Source organism: Danio rerio, chromosome 6 (genome assembly GCF_052040795.2).
Source record: "Danio rerio strain M-AB ecotype USA chromosome 6, GRCz13ab, whole genome shotgun sequence".
In the NCBI taxonomy this organism is placed as follows: domain Eukaryota; kingdom Metazoa; phylum Chordata; class Actinopteri; order Cypriniformes; family Danionidae; genus Danio; species Danio rerio.
This window is the reverse complement of record NC_141026.1, coordinates 53,365,228-53,379,569: the sequence shown is the minus strand read 5'-3', so window position 1 is coordinate 53,379,569 and position 14,342 is coordinate 53,365,228. Positions and strand designations below refer to the sequence as shown.

Sequence of the window (14,342 nt, the reverse complement as noted above, 5' to 3'; positions counted from 1 at the left end):
GGCAAGTCCTCTCGGTGCTTTGCAAGCACACGCAGAAGAATCCTCTCCAAGAGAATGAGTTGAAATTGCCACACAAGGGCCAGGCGTCTTGAAGATTGATGCCGATTGTGCTCCATTGGAAAACGGCTCCTCAGATGTTTGAACCGATAAATCTTCCCATCAAGGGCATTTAGACGTAAATGAATTCCTGTAACATCTCTTCACATTAACGTAAAGGTGACATCTGTCAACCAAGCGGCGCTGAAGCGATTTCTTATCAGGTTGTCTTGTGTGGCTCCTATGAAGATGCTGTTTCATAGGAGCCACACAATATTTGATCGGTCTCGTAACTGCTTTTGAAAAGCGTGTGCTGGTTATTAGTTGATGTCAACAGCATTATATCACCAGTAGTGTAGCTGTGATTCTATAACTCTATTTTGTTGATGCCACGATTGCTGATAGCTGAGAAAGACTTTTAAATTGCTGTCGATTTTATTGAAGGAGATCAACAGTTTTAATCATTACTGTAAAAAATATCTGTAAATTAGCAGGTTTTCGTATTTTCAGATTCATGTATTCATGCTTATTTATGATTTTGAATTGCATTATGGGACCTTGATCATTCTTCCAACAACTTTTAACCTGTAAAAACTGGAAAAGTGACTTTTATTAAGATTTTTTAATAGTCTAAAGTGATATATAATCTGCGTTTGGGGTTGCATATTATGGTACAAAATGGACGTATTTTTCTATACATTATGTCTTCTACATTTTATTATTTGAAACTACAAAAATGTCAATAAAAGTCACTTTGTTAAACTGTAGAGTTGAATTGTCTACATCAAAAGTCGACAGGGCAGAAATCAACATCCCATAATGCAATTCATAAACATAAATGAATGGAAAACACTTGTCAATCACAAAATATGCAAACTGTTAATGAACAGATATTTTTTTACAGTGTAAATGTAGGCTGTCAATTGTGTTAAGGCCAAAACCTTTTACATGGCATGGCATCTTTTATGGACATTTTGAAAGAGCATCATAAGTACTATAATTTATCATCAGAGGTTAGCGTTTGGCAGAAAATGTTGTACAGCAGAGTCACCAGACTTGTTCCTGGAGGGTCGGTGTTCTGCAGAGTTCAGCTCCAACCCTAATCGTGAACCTGAACAAACTAATCAAGGTTTTAGTTGTATTTGAAACATCCAGGCAGGTGTGTTGAGGCAAGTTGGAGCTAAACTCCAGATCGGTGACCCCTGCTTTACAGACTGTTGTCCTTGAAAAACAGTACGTCTTGTTGCTGGTTTTGATAAGGATGTGCTGGTTATTGGTTGATGTCAACAGCATTATATCACCAGTAGTGTAGCTGTGATTCTATGACTATTTTATTGACGCCACGATTGCTGAGAGCTGCAGAAAGACTTTCATATTGCTATTGATTTTAACAAAGGAGATCAGCTGTTTTGATTATTACTGTAAAAATATCCTTAAATTAGCAGGTTTTCATATTTTCAGATTCATGTATTTATGTTTGTTTAAGATTTTGAATTGCATTATAGGACCTCGGTCTTTCTTCCAACAACTTTTAACCTTGAAACGTTGGAAAAAGTTACTTTTATTAACATTTTTAATAATTTAAAGTAATATATTGTCTGGGTTGTTGTTGTATATTATGGTACAAAACCCTAGTAATAAACTGCCTGCACATTTTAATAATTTTACAGATTTATTACTCTGTATATTATTTCTTTAACATTATATTTCAAACTAATAAATTGTCAATAAAAGTCACTTTTTTCAACTGTAAGTTGATTTTTTAACATTAAAAGTCGACAGAGCAAAGATCAAGCTCCCATAATACAATTCTCAATTGTAAATAAACATAAAACACATCAAAAGTATCATAACGTATCAGCGTTTGCCAGAAAATGCTGTACAGCAGGGTCACCAGACTTGTTCCTGTAGTGCCAGTGTCCTGAAGAGTTCAGCTCCAACCCTAAATAAACACAACTGAACAAGCTAATCAATCTCATAGTAGGTATATTTGCAACGTCCAGGCAGGTTTGTTGAGGCAACTCTGCTCCAGATTGGTGACCCCTGCTTTACAGACTGTTGCTCTGTCCTTGAAAAACAGTAATGGATCTGTCTCAGAGCTGGTTTTGAAAAGCATGTGCTGGGTATTGGTTGATGTCAACAGCATTAAATCACCAGCTGTAATTCCATGACTCTGTTGCTGTCATTGTAATTGTTGATAGCTGAAGACTCTCATATTGCTGTCGATTTTAATGAAGAAGATCAACCGTTCTGATTGTTAACTGTCACCTTTGTTAAGGCCAAAACTGTTTACATTGCATTAACACATTTTGAAAGAGCATCAAAAGTACTATAATTAGAAGTCATCATTTGCCAGAAGATGCTTTATAGACTGTTGCTCTGTCCTATAAAACAGTTATAGAGCCTTCTTGTAGCTGGTTTTCAAAAGTGTGTGCTGGTTGTTGGTTGATGTCAACTGCATTAAGTCACCAGCAGTGATTCCATGATTCTAAGCTGTTGTCGTTGCAATTACTGATAGCTGAAGACTCTCATGTTGCCATTGATTTTAGTAAAGGAGATCAACCGTTTTGATTGTCACCTAGGCTGTCACCTTTGTTAAGGCCTAACCCTTTAACCCGGCATCAAAAGTAGTATAATTTTTAATAGAAGTCATCATTTGCCAGAAGATGCTTTACAGACTGTTGCTCTGTCCTAGAAAAACAGTAATGGATCAGTCTCGAAGCTGGTTTTGAAAAGCCTATGCTGGTTATTGGTTGATGTCAACAGCATTAAATCACCAGTAGTGTAGTGTAGTGTGACTCTATTTTGTTGACGCCACGATTGCTGATAGCTGAAAAAGACTCTCATATTGCTATCGATTTTAGTGAAGGAGATGGCCAAGTGCTGCATTTTACTCCAAAAAAGCCATTTTTGTTCTGCAGTAAGTATGGAGAGAAACCTTCATCGCCATTGATCTGTGTTTATCTGCGCCCACAGTTCTAGGAGAGGAAAAAAAAAGAATTATCATCCAGATAGCATTGCCCTTGAGAACGAACAAAACAATGTGTACTGTATGTCATCTAAGTACCAAACAGACCCTGCTTAGCCTCCATTCGTGCACCCAGAAACATTCAGGAAAACACTTTTAATAATGTTTGGCTCATTAATAAACAAAATGCAAGTGCATTGGGGATCAGAGACGTAATTGAAATCAGGTAATATCAATGAAGCGGTTTAGAGGCTACGTGTTTTTAATTTGCTTGCCGCCGAGAGCCGCAGCAGAATCGCTTTCTTCGTGATGTAAACATTAATTACCATTTGAAATTCGCATGCAAAGTCCCAACCGCACGATTGTGCCAATCACTGCCGCGTCTGCGCTGTTGTCATGCTCGCGCGAGCTGATTTGTCAAGAGTGTTTTGTGCATCCGACAGTCCACCTGGAATTAAATGCGTTGAATTATTTATCATAGTACCGTTACATCCGATTTCACATTTAGCTCAGCTGAAGACAGTGTAATCTACTGAAGCGGCTGATGGTGTGATTGAGGACACTCGTATTGACCGTGGTAGTAAGGCTGATTGCCTGCTTGTAGGTTGGCTCTAAATTACCTCTCGGTTCAAAGGCCTCGCTTTGCCCGAACATATATATTGGCAATCATCAACGGTAGGGAATATATAGATGTCTGCTCAGAATACCTGATGGAAAATGCACGTGGGCCGAAAGGGTTGAATATGAAATGCAATCAGGCGAGTTCACTACTGGCCTGCTGTTTAGGAGGCCTTCGCTAGATTGGATCAGTGTGCAGAATTGATTGGCCTCATCCCCAGGCCTCAAGGTTGTGTTGATTGATAGATGCGATGCGCCCGGGTCTTGTGGTCATGTCTTAGATAATGCTTGTGATGAATGGGGTGTTATGGCAATGGCTTCCTCTGGCCACCTTGCAAATTATGCATGATGATTTAGCACAGTCAGGTAGAAAGGTGTCGGGGAAAATTGGGACTGATTTCGACCTACGTTGGTGATGTCTTAACCCAGCTTTAACATATGTACATATGGTTGAAGTCAGAATTATTAGCCCTCCTGAATTATGTATATTTTGTCCCCAATTTCCGTTTATAGGAGAGATTTTATTCCACATTTTTAAACATAATAGTTTTAACAGCTCATTTCTAATGACTGATTTCTTTCATCTTTGCAATGATGACATTATGTAATATTTGACTAGATATTTTTAAGATACTAGTATTTAGCTTAAAGTGACATTTAAAGGCTTAATTAGGCAGGTTAGGGTAATTAGACAAGTCATTGTATAATGATGGTTTGCTCTGTAGACAATCGAAAAAAATCTGAAAAACATTGCTAAAGTCAGATATTCTGCTTTGAAAATGTGAGTTACGTGCCAAAACGGCTGTTTTTGTTTTGGTTCTTTTAACCCGCCCAATGCCAATATTTCAATGTTGCAATGGCGGACAGGAAGGGTCTCAAAGTGTGCATCAGTGACCATAATGCGACGTTTGGTGGACAGTAACACCCTCCAAAATGGGACGCAGATTCAGTATTTCAACGAGGTGGTTGTCAATTAGCAAATAATATAAATATTAGTTTTGCATCAGACAAAACATGACATTTAAATGCAGCCATTCAGAAGCACAAAATAGTGCACTTACTGCACTTCAACAAAATGGCAATGTTTATAATCTAATTAATACATATTAAACCTCTTTAACATTATTAAATGTAGAGTCTGGATCACTAATATTTGTTGGTTTTCTCTGAGTTGCAGTTCTAAAGTTTAATTTCAAACGGTTTATTTTATTTTCAAGGTCTGAGGTTAACCATCTGCTACTGCTTTTAGTAGTATGGCAATAAATGTCATGTAAAATTGCCTTCAAACTCACATTATTAGTATTTAACATTGAATAAATCACATAAGGTTTACCTGAGGTAAACATTGTCAATTTATCCTGTTGTTCAGCTGCACGAAATAGAAGCTGTTTCTAAAATATAAATTTAAGTGTTGCTTAGGACAAAAATTCCTTTTAATATGGAAAATGTTCCTTCTATCATGTGCCATTGCTTTTATTTAGAACATTATTTAAATCAGCCTTTCAGCTCGATAGTTAGGCACAATTCTGTTGATGACATCAATCTGGCAACCTGTGCTTGCATGTGTTTTGAATCAGGTGTGAAATGCCTAGTTCAGCCACTGGGTGTCAAATGTACGTACTGCACATTTAAGGGGGCTAATAAAATTGACATTTAAAAGATTTTTTTTTCTTTTTTAAAACTATTTTTATCTAGCTGAAATAAAATAAATAACACTTTCTGAAGAAGAAAATATATTATAATAAATACTGTAAAAAAATAATTGTTCTGTTAAACATCACATTTGAAAAAGAAAAAAATTAAATTCAAAGGAGGGCTAATACTTTTAACTTTAACTGTAGCTCACATTATTTTACTACATTTATCATTTTGATTTGCAGAAAAACTTTTTTTTTTTGTGCATCGAGTAAAGATTTTTTTTGGATGATTTAGCTCAGAATAATCTTTAGCGAAAGAACCTGCAAATGCACACAGCAGCTGAAATGTTTCAAAGGTCTTTGAATCGCCAAAACCGTGAACTGGCATGCTCTGTAATTGCGCTAAAAACACTATTAAATAGCCAGAGTTTTGATTGCTAACTAGGCTGTCACCTTTGTTAAGGCCAAAACCTTTTACCCGGCTTGAATTCTTTTATGCGAATTCTGAAAGAGCATCAAAAAATGCTATAATTTATCAAGAAGACGTTAGCGTTTGCTTGAAAAAAGTGAATAAATGTCATGTTTTTCTAGTATACTGACTTGTACAAAACTACTCATAAGGTTCTACAATCACATACAATCTCATAAAGTTGAAGTAAAAGAGATGTAAAGCTGTCCGCAGAACATTTCATAAATAGTGTCTCAGCACTTACAATCTCAGTGTGCTTTTATAGCAGGCAGTTACCCAGTTACTCTGTTGTGTGATGTATTCTGCTTACAGAGGCATAAAGGACCATGAACATGATTGTGTTGTGTAAAATGACAATGTAGACTTCAATATGGAAAAAGAATATAAAACACTAAACATCAACACATTTTCAGGGCGGCTCAGGGGTTAGCAATGTCACCTTACAGCAAGGAGGTTGCTGGTTCGAGTCCCAGCTGGGCTAGTTGGCATTTCTGTGTGGAGTTTGCATGTTTCCCCCTGTGCCATATGGCGTGGGTTTCCTCCAGGTTTCTTCGATTTCCCCTAAAGTCTAAAGACATGAGCTATAGGTAAATTGGGTAAACAAACTTATGAGTTTTTTAATGTGTGAGTGTATGGGTGTTTCCCAGTACAGGGTTGTAGCTGGAGGGGCATCCACTTTGTAAAACATATGCCGTAATAGTTGGTTTATTCCGCTGTGGTGACCCCTGATAAATAAGAGACTAAGCCGAAAGGAATTTAATAAATGATTCTGTGTTGAGATATGAATACTTATGCTCCTGCTGTTAACAAGCAAAGTAAACCAGTATCTAAATCAATAAAGTAATTAATTAACTAATTAATAACAAAAACATAATACACACACACACACACACACACACACACATATATATATATATATATATATATATATATATATATATATATATATATATATATATATATATATATATATAAATATCGGTGCACCGCGATGTAGACACGGACAATTTGGTATCAGTTCAGTTATATTCATATCTGGTGTCATTAATCTCATATGTGCTATGTCGCCAGGGAGGCGAGCGCGAGTATTTATACCGCTCCAACTATCTTAAAACGCTAAAGCTGTGCACAATTTCACTGCTTGTGTGTTTTCTGGACAGTCTTACTGACACCAGCACGTAACAGCCAATCGCAGCCCTTTCTGTTGAGCGCCTGACCAATCAAAGGGGTGTAAAAAAGAACCTGACAGACAGGACTTAGAAAGCGAGCGGGATATTTATATTAATTTGTTTATTTGCTATAAATGTTCATGTTGTTTAAAGGTAGTTTATATATCTGACTGTTTGTAATAAAGAACAAAACTGTGTTACAAACAGTATATAAATATATTCATACATTTTAATACAAGAACTGCTGTTGTAAAGAAAATATAAAACTGTTTATGGAAAGCATCGTCAATGCACCGTGATGCACCGATATATCGAATTGAAACGAATCGATAGCATGATAATCGTAACCGAACCGAACCGTGAGACCAGAGTATGTTCACACATCTAATATAAAATAATGAAAAAACTAATAATAATTTACATATAAAACTAAACCCGCAGCAAGGGATTGTCATAATGAATAAACCATTGAGTCATTTATTAAAGAGATTCATTCAAACAGCTGATTCATCGAAGAATCCAGCAAATGGCCGTCTTTGTGAATGACTTGTTGAATCATTGACTCAACTGCTTTGTTTAAAAAATGGCTTAATCATTTAGTAATAAAGCAAAGGCAGCAGATAGCTCTCAAATGTTCAGCTATACTATTATGGTTTTTTTTCTTGAAAGCCATATTCAGTCTTAAATCAAGAAAATCGCGTAATGTGTTCATTGAACTGTTGTATGAAATCACTGTCAGTGAGAAACACTTCTCTTGCTCATGTGATGTTGCTTTTATGCTACAAAACATTTCATATTTTTAATTGAAAGACCTTCTGTGAGTTTTATTTCTTTTGACTTCTCTACTAGTTTCTCTCACACATGCAGACAGACTGTGACCTTGTTACTGGTGCGACCTTGTTACTGTCAGTTCATTACTCATTATCAGTTGCCATTTAAATCGAATGTAATAAGAACGATAAGAGTGGCGTTGTGTGAGTGTTCATTGAGCGCAGTCTGTAAATGATTGGTGAGGCTGATTCAGTTCTACTTCTTTGTTTGTGAATCTTTTTAAATGATTCTTTCAAATATAAGACTCAATGTCATTTCCCATCTGTTGATTCTCCAACTGAAAGTGATGAACAAAACTGTAGTGAAGTTGCCAGGTAATTTCTGACCTATCGCATGTGATGTTTTCCTTCTCTAGGTTCCTTTATGATGGTGAATGCTTCGGGTCGGGCATCAGGACAGAAAGCCCACCTGCTCCTCCCCACTCTAAAAGAGAACGACACCCACTGCATAGACTTTCACTACTCCCTGTCCAGTCGGGATGGGACGAGTCCCGGGACTCTCAATGTCTACATAAAAGTGGATGGTGGACCGCAGGGAAATCCCATCTGGAACGCCTCCACTCCGGTCACTGAAGGCTGGGTGAAAGCTGAACTCGCCATCAGCACCTTTTGGCCCAACTCCTACCAGGTAAGCCTGATGTTAGCAATGCCAAAGGATTTTAAGTTCAGAGCAGATTTGAACCTATTTTTAAAGACGTGCTCTGGTTTTAATATAGAAAATGCATTGCACTTACATTAGACATCTCTGCACTTACAGTTGAGGACAAAATGATTAGCCCTCCTGTGAAATAGTGATTCCTTTTCAAATATTTCCTAATATCTTAGTTTTAATGACTAATTTCTTTGTGCATATTATTTTACTAGTTATTTTGCAAGGTGATAGCTTTCAGATTAAAGTGCAATTTAAGGGTTCAACTTGGTTAATTAGGCAATTTAAGTAATTAGACGAGTCAGTGGCTTGTCCTGTAGCCAATCAAAAAGGGGAGTACTAATATTGACCTTAAAATAATTGAAAAAAATAAAATAAATACCACTTTATTCCAGTCAAACTAAAAGAAATAAAACTTCTCCAGAAGAAACAAAAAGTAAATACTGTGAAAATGTGAGGCGACAGTGTTAACCACTGCACCATCGTGACTCCCTACGGTAATATTGTAAACTTAAAATAACTGTTTAATTGTAATCCAATATGAAGCATAAAATATTTTTATGCAAGCTATTACATCACATCTTTACTCGTGATCATTCAGTCATCATTCTAATATTATGGTTTGACACTGAAGAAACGTTATTATCATTGAAAAAAATACATTTAAACAGTTGTTCTTTGTATACAAATATTTGTGGAAATATTTGTGTCTTACCATCCTCTGTCTTTAAAAAAAATAATTGATAGTGTACATAGAGTGTGTATATTGTATATACAGTTGAAACCAGAAGTTTACATAAACTAAATAAAAAGGCACATAACTATTTAAAAAAGTCAGATGTTAATGTGACTAATTTTTTTGTCTTTTATGCAAGTTAGGATTATCACATTTGTTTTTGTTATGTTTAATTGCAGAATAATGAGAGAGAGATTTTTTTTGAGAAATTTGCATAACTTTTCTTGAAAGTCAAGTTTACATACAATAAGATTAGTATGCCACTGAAGAAGCTCAGATGATGGTTTTGGAAGTGTCTGGCTAATTGACAAGATTTAAGTTAATTGGAGGCACAACTGTAGTATTGTATTTAAGGAAAACCTCAAACACACTGCTTCCTTGTGTGACAACATGGGAAAATCAACAAGCCAGAATCAACAAAAAAGCCAGATTACAATTTGCTAAATTACACTGGGAAAATAAAATTTTTTGGAGACATGTCCTGTGGTCTGATGGAACTAAGATTGAACTGTTTAGCCATAATGACCGGTGTTACATTTAGAAGATAGAGGGGAAAGCTTACAAGGAACACCATCCCAACTATGAAAGATGGGGGCGGCAGCATCATTTTGTGGGGCTGTTTTGCTGCAGGAGGGACTGCTTCACTTCACAGCATAGATGGCATCATGAAGAAAGAACATTATGTAGGATTACTGAAGCAACATCTCAAGACATCAGCCAGAAAATTAAAACTTGGCCACAAATGGCAAATTAGTTTTAAATGTGCTTTAAGAACAACAGAGTGAATGTTTTTGAGTGGCCATCACAAAGCCCTGAACTCAATCCTATAGAAAATTTGTGGGCAGAGCTGAAAAAGCTTGTGTGAGCAAGACAGCCAACAAATCTGACTCACACCAATTCTGTCTGAAGGAATGGGCCAAAATTCCTGCAAACTATTGTGAGAAGCTTGTGGAAGGATACCCAAAACATTTGACCAAAGTTATACAGTTTAAAAGCAAAGCTAAAAAAATACCAACCTTTTGACTGTCTAGAAATTAATAAAAAATTCTCCAAAATAAAAAAAATTCTCTCATTATTCTGGCATTTAGCAAATGTATATCATTTAGTAATCCTAACCTAAAATAGTAAACATTTAGTATGATTTACCATCAGGCATAAAAAAAAAAATGGTTCTATTCCTTTTATAGAGTGAATGTAAACTTCTCGTTTGAACTGTATAGTGTAAATAATATAGTGTATAAATAGTGTCTGCAGTGTAGATAAAAGTATATAGTTTATATAGTGTGCATGTAGTGTATGGAGTATAGTGTTTGTAGCGTATATAGAGTATACATAGTGGATATAGTGTATGTAGTTTATATATATAAATTGTATATATGCTGTATATTGTGTATATAAAAGTGTATAGTGTATATATAGTATATTTAATGTATATGTAGTGTATGTAGTGTGTATTTATAGAGTATATAGTGCATGTAGTGTACAGTATATAGTGTATGTGTAGTGTATAGTGTATAAAGTCTATAGTGTATGTAGTGTACAGTATATAGTGTGTGCATATAGCGTATGTAGTGTACATGTAGTGTGTGTATATAGTGTCTATACAGTGTATATGTAGTGTATATAGTCAAATGGCTGAATCATTAGCCTTTTTTCTTAGACCTGATTAGCAGGGCAGCCATGATCAGCGAGCTGTTTTTAAGCATGACGAGTTTTGTGGAAAGCCGAATGCACTGCGAATTTTGTTCCCCTGGCCACCGAAATTGACTAAAGTTTATTTTCTGCCTCATATTGGTGGTGAATGGCTGCAATTGAACCGCAGAGAGGGGCAGTAGATTGCTCTCTACTCCAATTACCACTGCAATCACTGTCCCCTAATCTAACCCACAAATGGCCCTGGTGAATAAGCTTTTAGCTGTTAATTTTAGATCTGTCTTTTTGCTTATTACCTCTTACTCTCGCCCCCTGCTTCTTTTTCCCTCTCTCTTTTGCCTCTTTACACCCAGATCTCTCTCTCTCGCTCTCTCTCGTTTGCTCTCTGCCTCTTAGTCTCTTTACCGTACTGTCTATATAGATTCACCGTTCAGTCTGAGGAATGAAATACCCTTATAAGATTAGCCGTGTAATTGAATTAACTAATGAGAAGAGCAAATATTTAGCTTGTGATGGGAATACTGAACTGCTCCTGGCAAACAGCGGACCAATATTTGCTAAAGGCAATATTTGCTGAAGGCATCTATTTGACCAGCAAGCAATATCAAGGCTTTTGAGTGTGTGTGTAGTTGATTTTTTGGGGTCTACACTGTAAATAACAACATCTTTATATGTATACCTTTATACATATGTATATTTTTTACAATTTGTAAAAAAAAAAAAAAACATTAACTTAATCCATTTTGTAACAATATGAAGGATTTGTGTGGAACCCAGCATTTTTTTTTTTTCACAGAGTAAGTAAATAACAATTAGAAAATAAATAAATATAAATTTAATTTAAAAGTGTACTGAAGTATTCATAGTAAAGTATTAAAATTATATTTGTTTTATTTACATTTTGTGGTGAAATATGACCCGGACATTTTCTCAGCAAAAGCTGTGAGATTCACACTCTGTGTTTGTTCCCAGATTGTGTTCATACAACGACATTTCAAGTTTTTAAAAGCACCCGCTTCTCTTGCTGAGCTGAACTTAATAAATTACCTGTTAAATATCGAGAACTAATATCTACTGGAAAATCAGCCCTTGGGAGCATAAAGTATACTGAAAAATATCCCACTGTGACTTTGATTAGAGCAACGAATTTGCCAGATAAGTGGCCAATTTTGCCAAAACAAATCTCTGGGTTAATTGACTTGTTTCCTGCCGTGTTACATTTTAAATCGTAGGGTGCCACTTTCAATGTGACAGTGTTTAAAGGGTAAAGTTTCATGATATGCAAAAGGGATAAAAAAGGCAAATGAATTCTGTCTCTTTTTGAACTTGTGATGGTACATTTTAAAAAGTTGTTTTTTCCCCCCATGTCATCACAGTTTTGGAGATCATTTGAGTCAGCCATAATGTGGTGAATAAATTATGAATACAGAAATGTCCTTGAGTAGGGACAAGGCTGGAAAAATATATGATATGAAGGTTTATTTCATTTAAAATTGAAATGATTTATTCAAACCCTAATGTCATTCCAAACCTGTATGACTTTCATACAAGATAATGATGATACTATTAAATCCTTCAAAATATTGAATCCTTTTTATTTAAATTTATCTATTTAGAAACTATTTCAACAGACTCCAGTTATACTATACACTTAATTTAATTTAATTTAATTTAATTTAATTTAATTTAATTTAATTTAATTTAATTTAATTTAATTTAATTTAATTTAATTTAATTTTTTAAATACATTTTAAATACATTTTTTGTAGAATTGATTATTAATTTTGTAGAATATTAATCATTAATTTTGTAGAATAATTATATTATTGTATATATTTACTTGTATTGTTTTGAATTTATTTACTTTTAATTTTATAGAATTTATTCATTTTATTTTATTTTATTTTATTTGGAATTTTTATTATTATTGAATTTTATTTGATTTATTTTGTTTTATTTCATATAATTATTTTATTTTACAACACAAATATTTTATTTTATTTTATTTTGGGGTTGCCACAGCAGAATGAACCATCAACTTATCCAGCGCATGTTTTAAGCAGCGGATGCCCTTCTAGCTGCAATCCATCTCTGGGAAACATCCATACACACACATTCACACATATACAGGTTTTGTTTCATACATGTTTTGTTTTATTTGATTTTATTTATTTATTTCATTATTATTGAATTTATTTAGTTTTTTTAAATAGATTTTTTCTTATTTAATTTAATTTAATTTAATTTAATTTAATTTAATTTAATTTAATTTAATTTAATTTAATTTAATTTAATTTAATTTAATTTAATTTATTTGATGTTGTTTTATCTTTTAATTTAATTTAATTTTATTTTATTGTTACTCAACAAAGCAAAACAATGAGCAACCAAACTACTAGTCACAGGCACGCACGCACACACACACACACACAAAACAATTAACTATACAATGTATCATATTGTGATTGGTGCAAACACACACCTTTAGTCTCTACAGTCTCACTAAATAACATGATGGTAATCAAATGTGGACTTGTATTTTCAGTCCTTTGACTGATCACACTAAGGCCTTCTTAAGAAGCCAGTGACAGGAGTGCATTTTGTGTCCAGGGGCCTCATGTGTGAAGACTTGCGTGGAAATCTTACTAAAACATTGCACAAAGCTGTAAATGTGCGTACGCAGAAAAAAAATCAGATGTATAAAACCCTGCATACGCTGAATCTCACGCATATTCTTTTGTACATCTAAATGAACGTGAAACTGAGCGCAACATGCACAAGCACAAAACCCCTCCCTGCCTCCTCCCCCGTATGAATATGCTAATGACTCTACTTTGGCAAAACCCAACGAAAAAGCAACGGCAAAATCAAGCAAAAAGAGAAACTTTGAACAGAATGTGAATTGGAGGTGCTGCTTTCGGAGGTAGACCGGAGAAAAGCGGTGTTATTTGCAAATTTGTTCTCCGGAATTAAAAACAAAAGAAAAAAGTAGAGTGGGAGAGTTTACCTGATGCGGTTAACACAGTTGGGTCTGAACATCGAGAGTGAATTAAAAAAGAAATAGTGTGGTGTATAGGTGTAAAATGTTGCATTACCCATAACAGTCTCAGTGGCGCAGCTCGTAAAATGCATGTCAACATGTTTTGACACGTTCGAGCATGAACTCGGTTCGAATCCAGCGTCTGATGAACTCTCTCTTCTTTTTTTCCCTGCTACATATCAGATTTTGCCTACTAGTTATCACGAGAAAGACTAGTAGGAATCATTAATAAGTTTGTGCATCATATTTTATTTGCACATTTATTGAATGGAAATGTTTCTGATTCACGCATGCAAATTCATCTTCAGATAGTGTCTTTATAGCAATGTGCGTGCGGTAGATCGCTCAGATTACATTGGGAAAACAGGCGACCGCTGCAAATTGTGCTTTAATGTTTAGCTGGTCAAATGTATGTTATGGAAACCTTATTTACCTGCTAGATGAACCCGTCTCATACAGCTGCCATTGCAAGGCTCAGACACTTTGTAGAGAGGAATTTAACACAACTGCCTCTAGGAGTCGCCAATGGAAATAAAA

General features: G+C 35.0%; 1 protein-coding gene across 41 annotated transcripts in view; it reads left to right on the top strand.

Annotated features, from left to right (window-relative positions):
* The window catches only part of ptprt (protein tyrosine phosphatase receptor type T), a 518,156-nt gene that overhangs the window by 188,865 nt on the left and 314,949 nt on the right, over positions 1 to 14,342 (top strand). For all 41 annotated transcript variants that reach the window (XR_015494170.1, XM_087258056.1, XM_087258053.1 and 38 more), the window contains one exon: positions 8,084 to 8,355. Coding sequence is in view for 40 of the 41 variants with exons in the window: in XM_087258056.1 (XP_087114182.1) it covers positions 8,084 to 8,355 (272 nt within the window). In the remaining variant the exon portion in view is untranslated. The remainder of the gene's footprint in view (positions 1 to 8,083; positions 8,356 to 14,342) is intronic.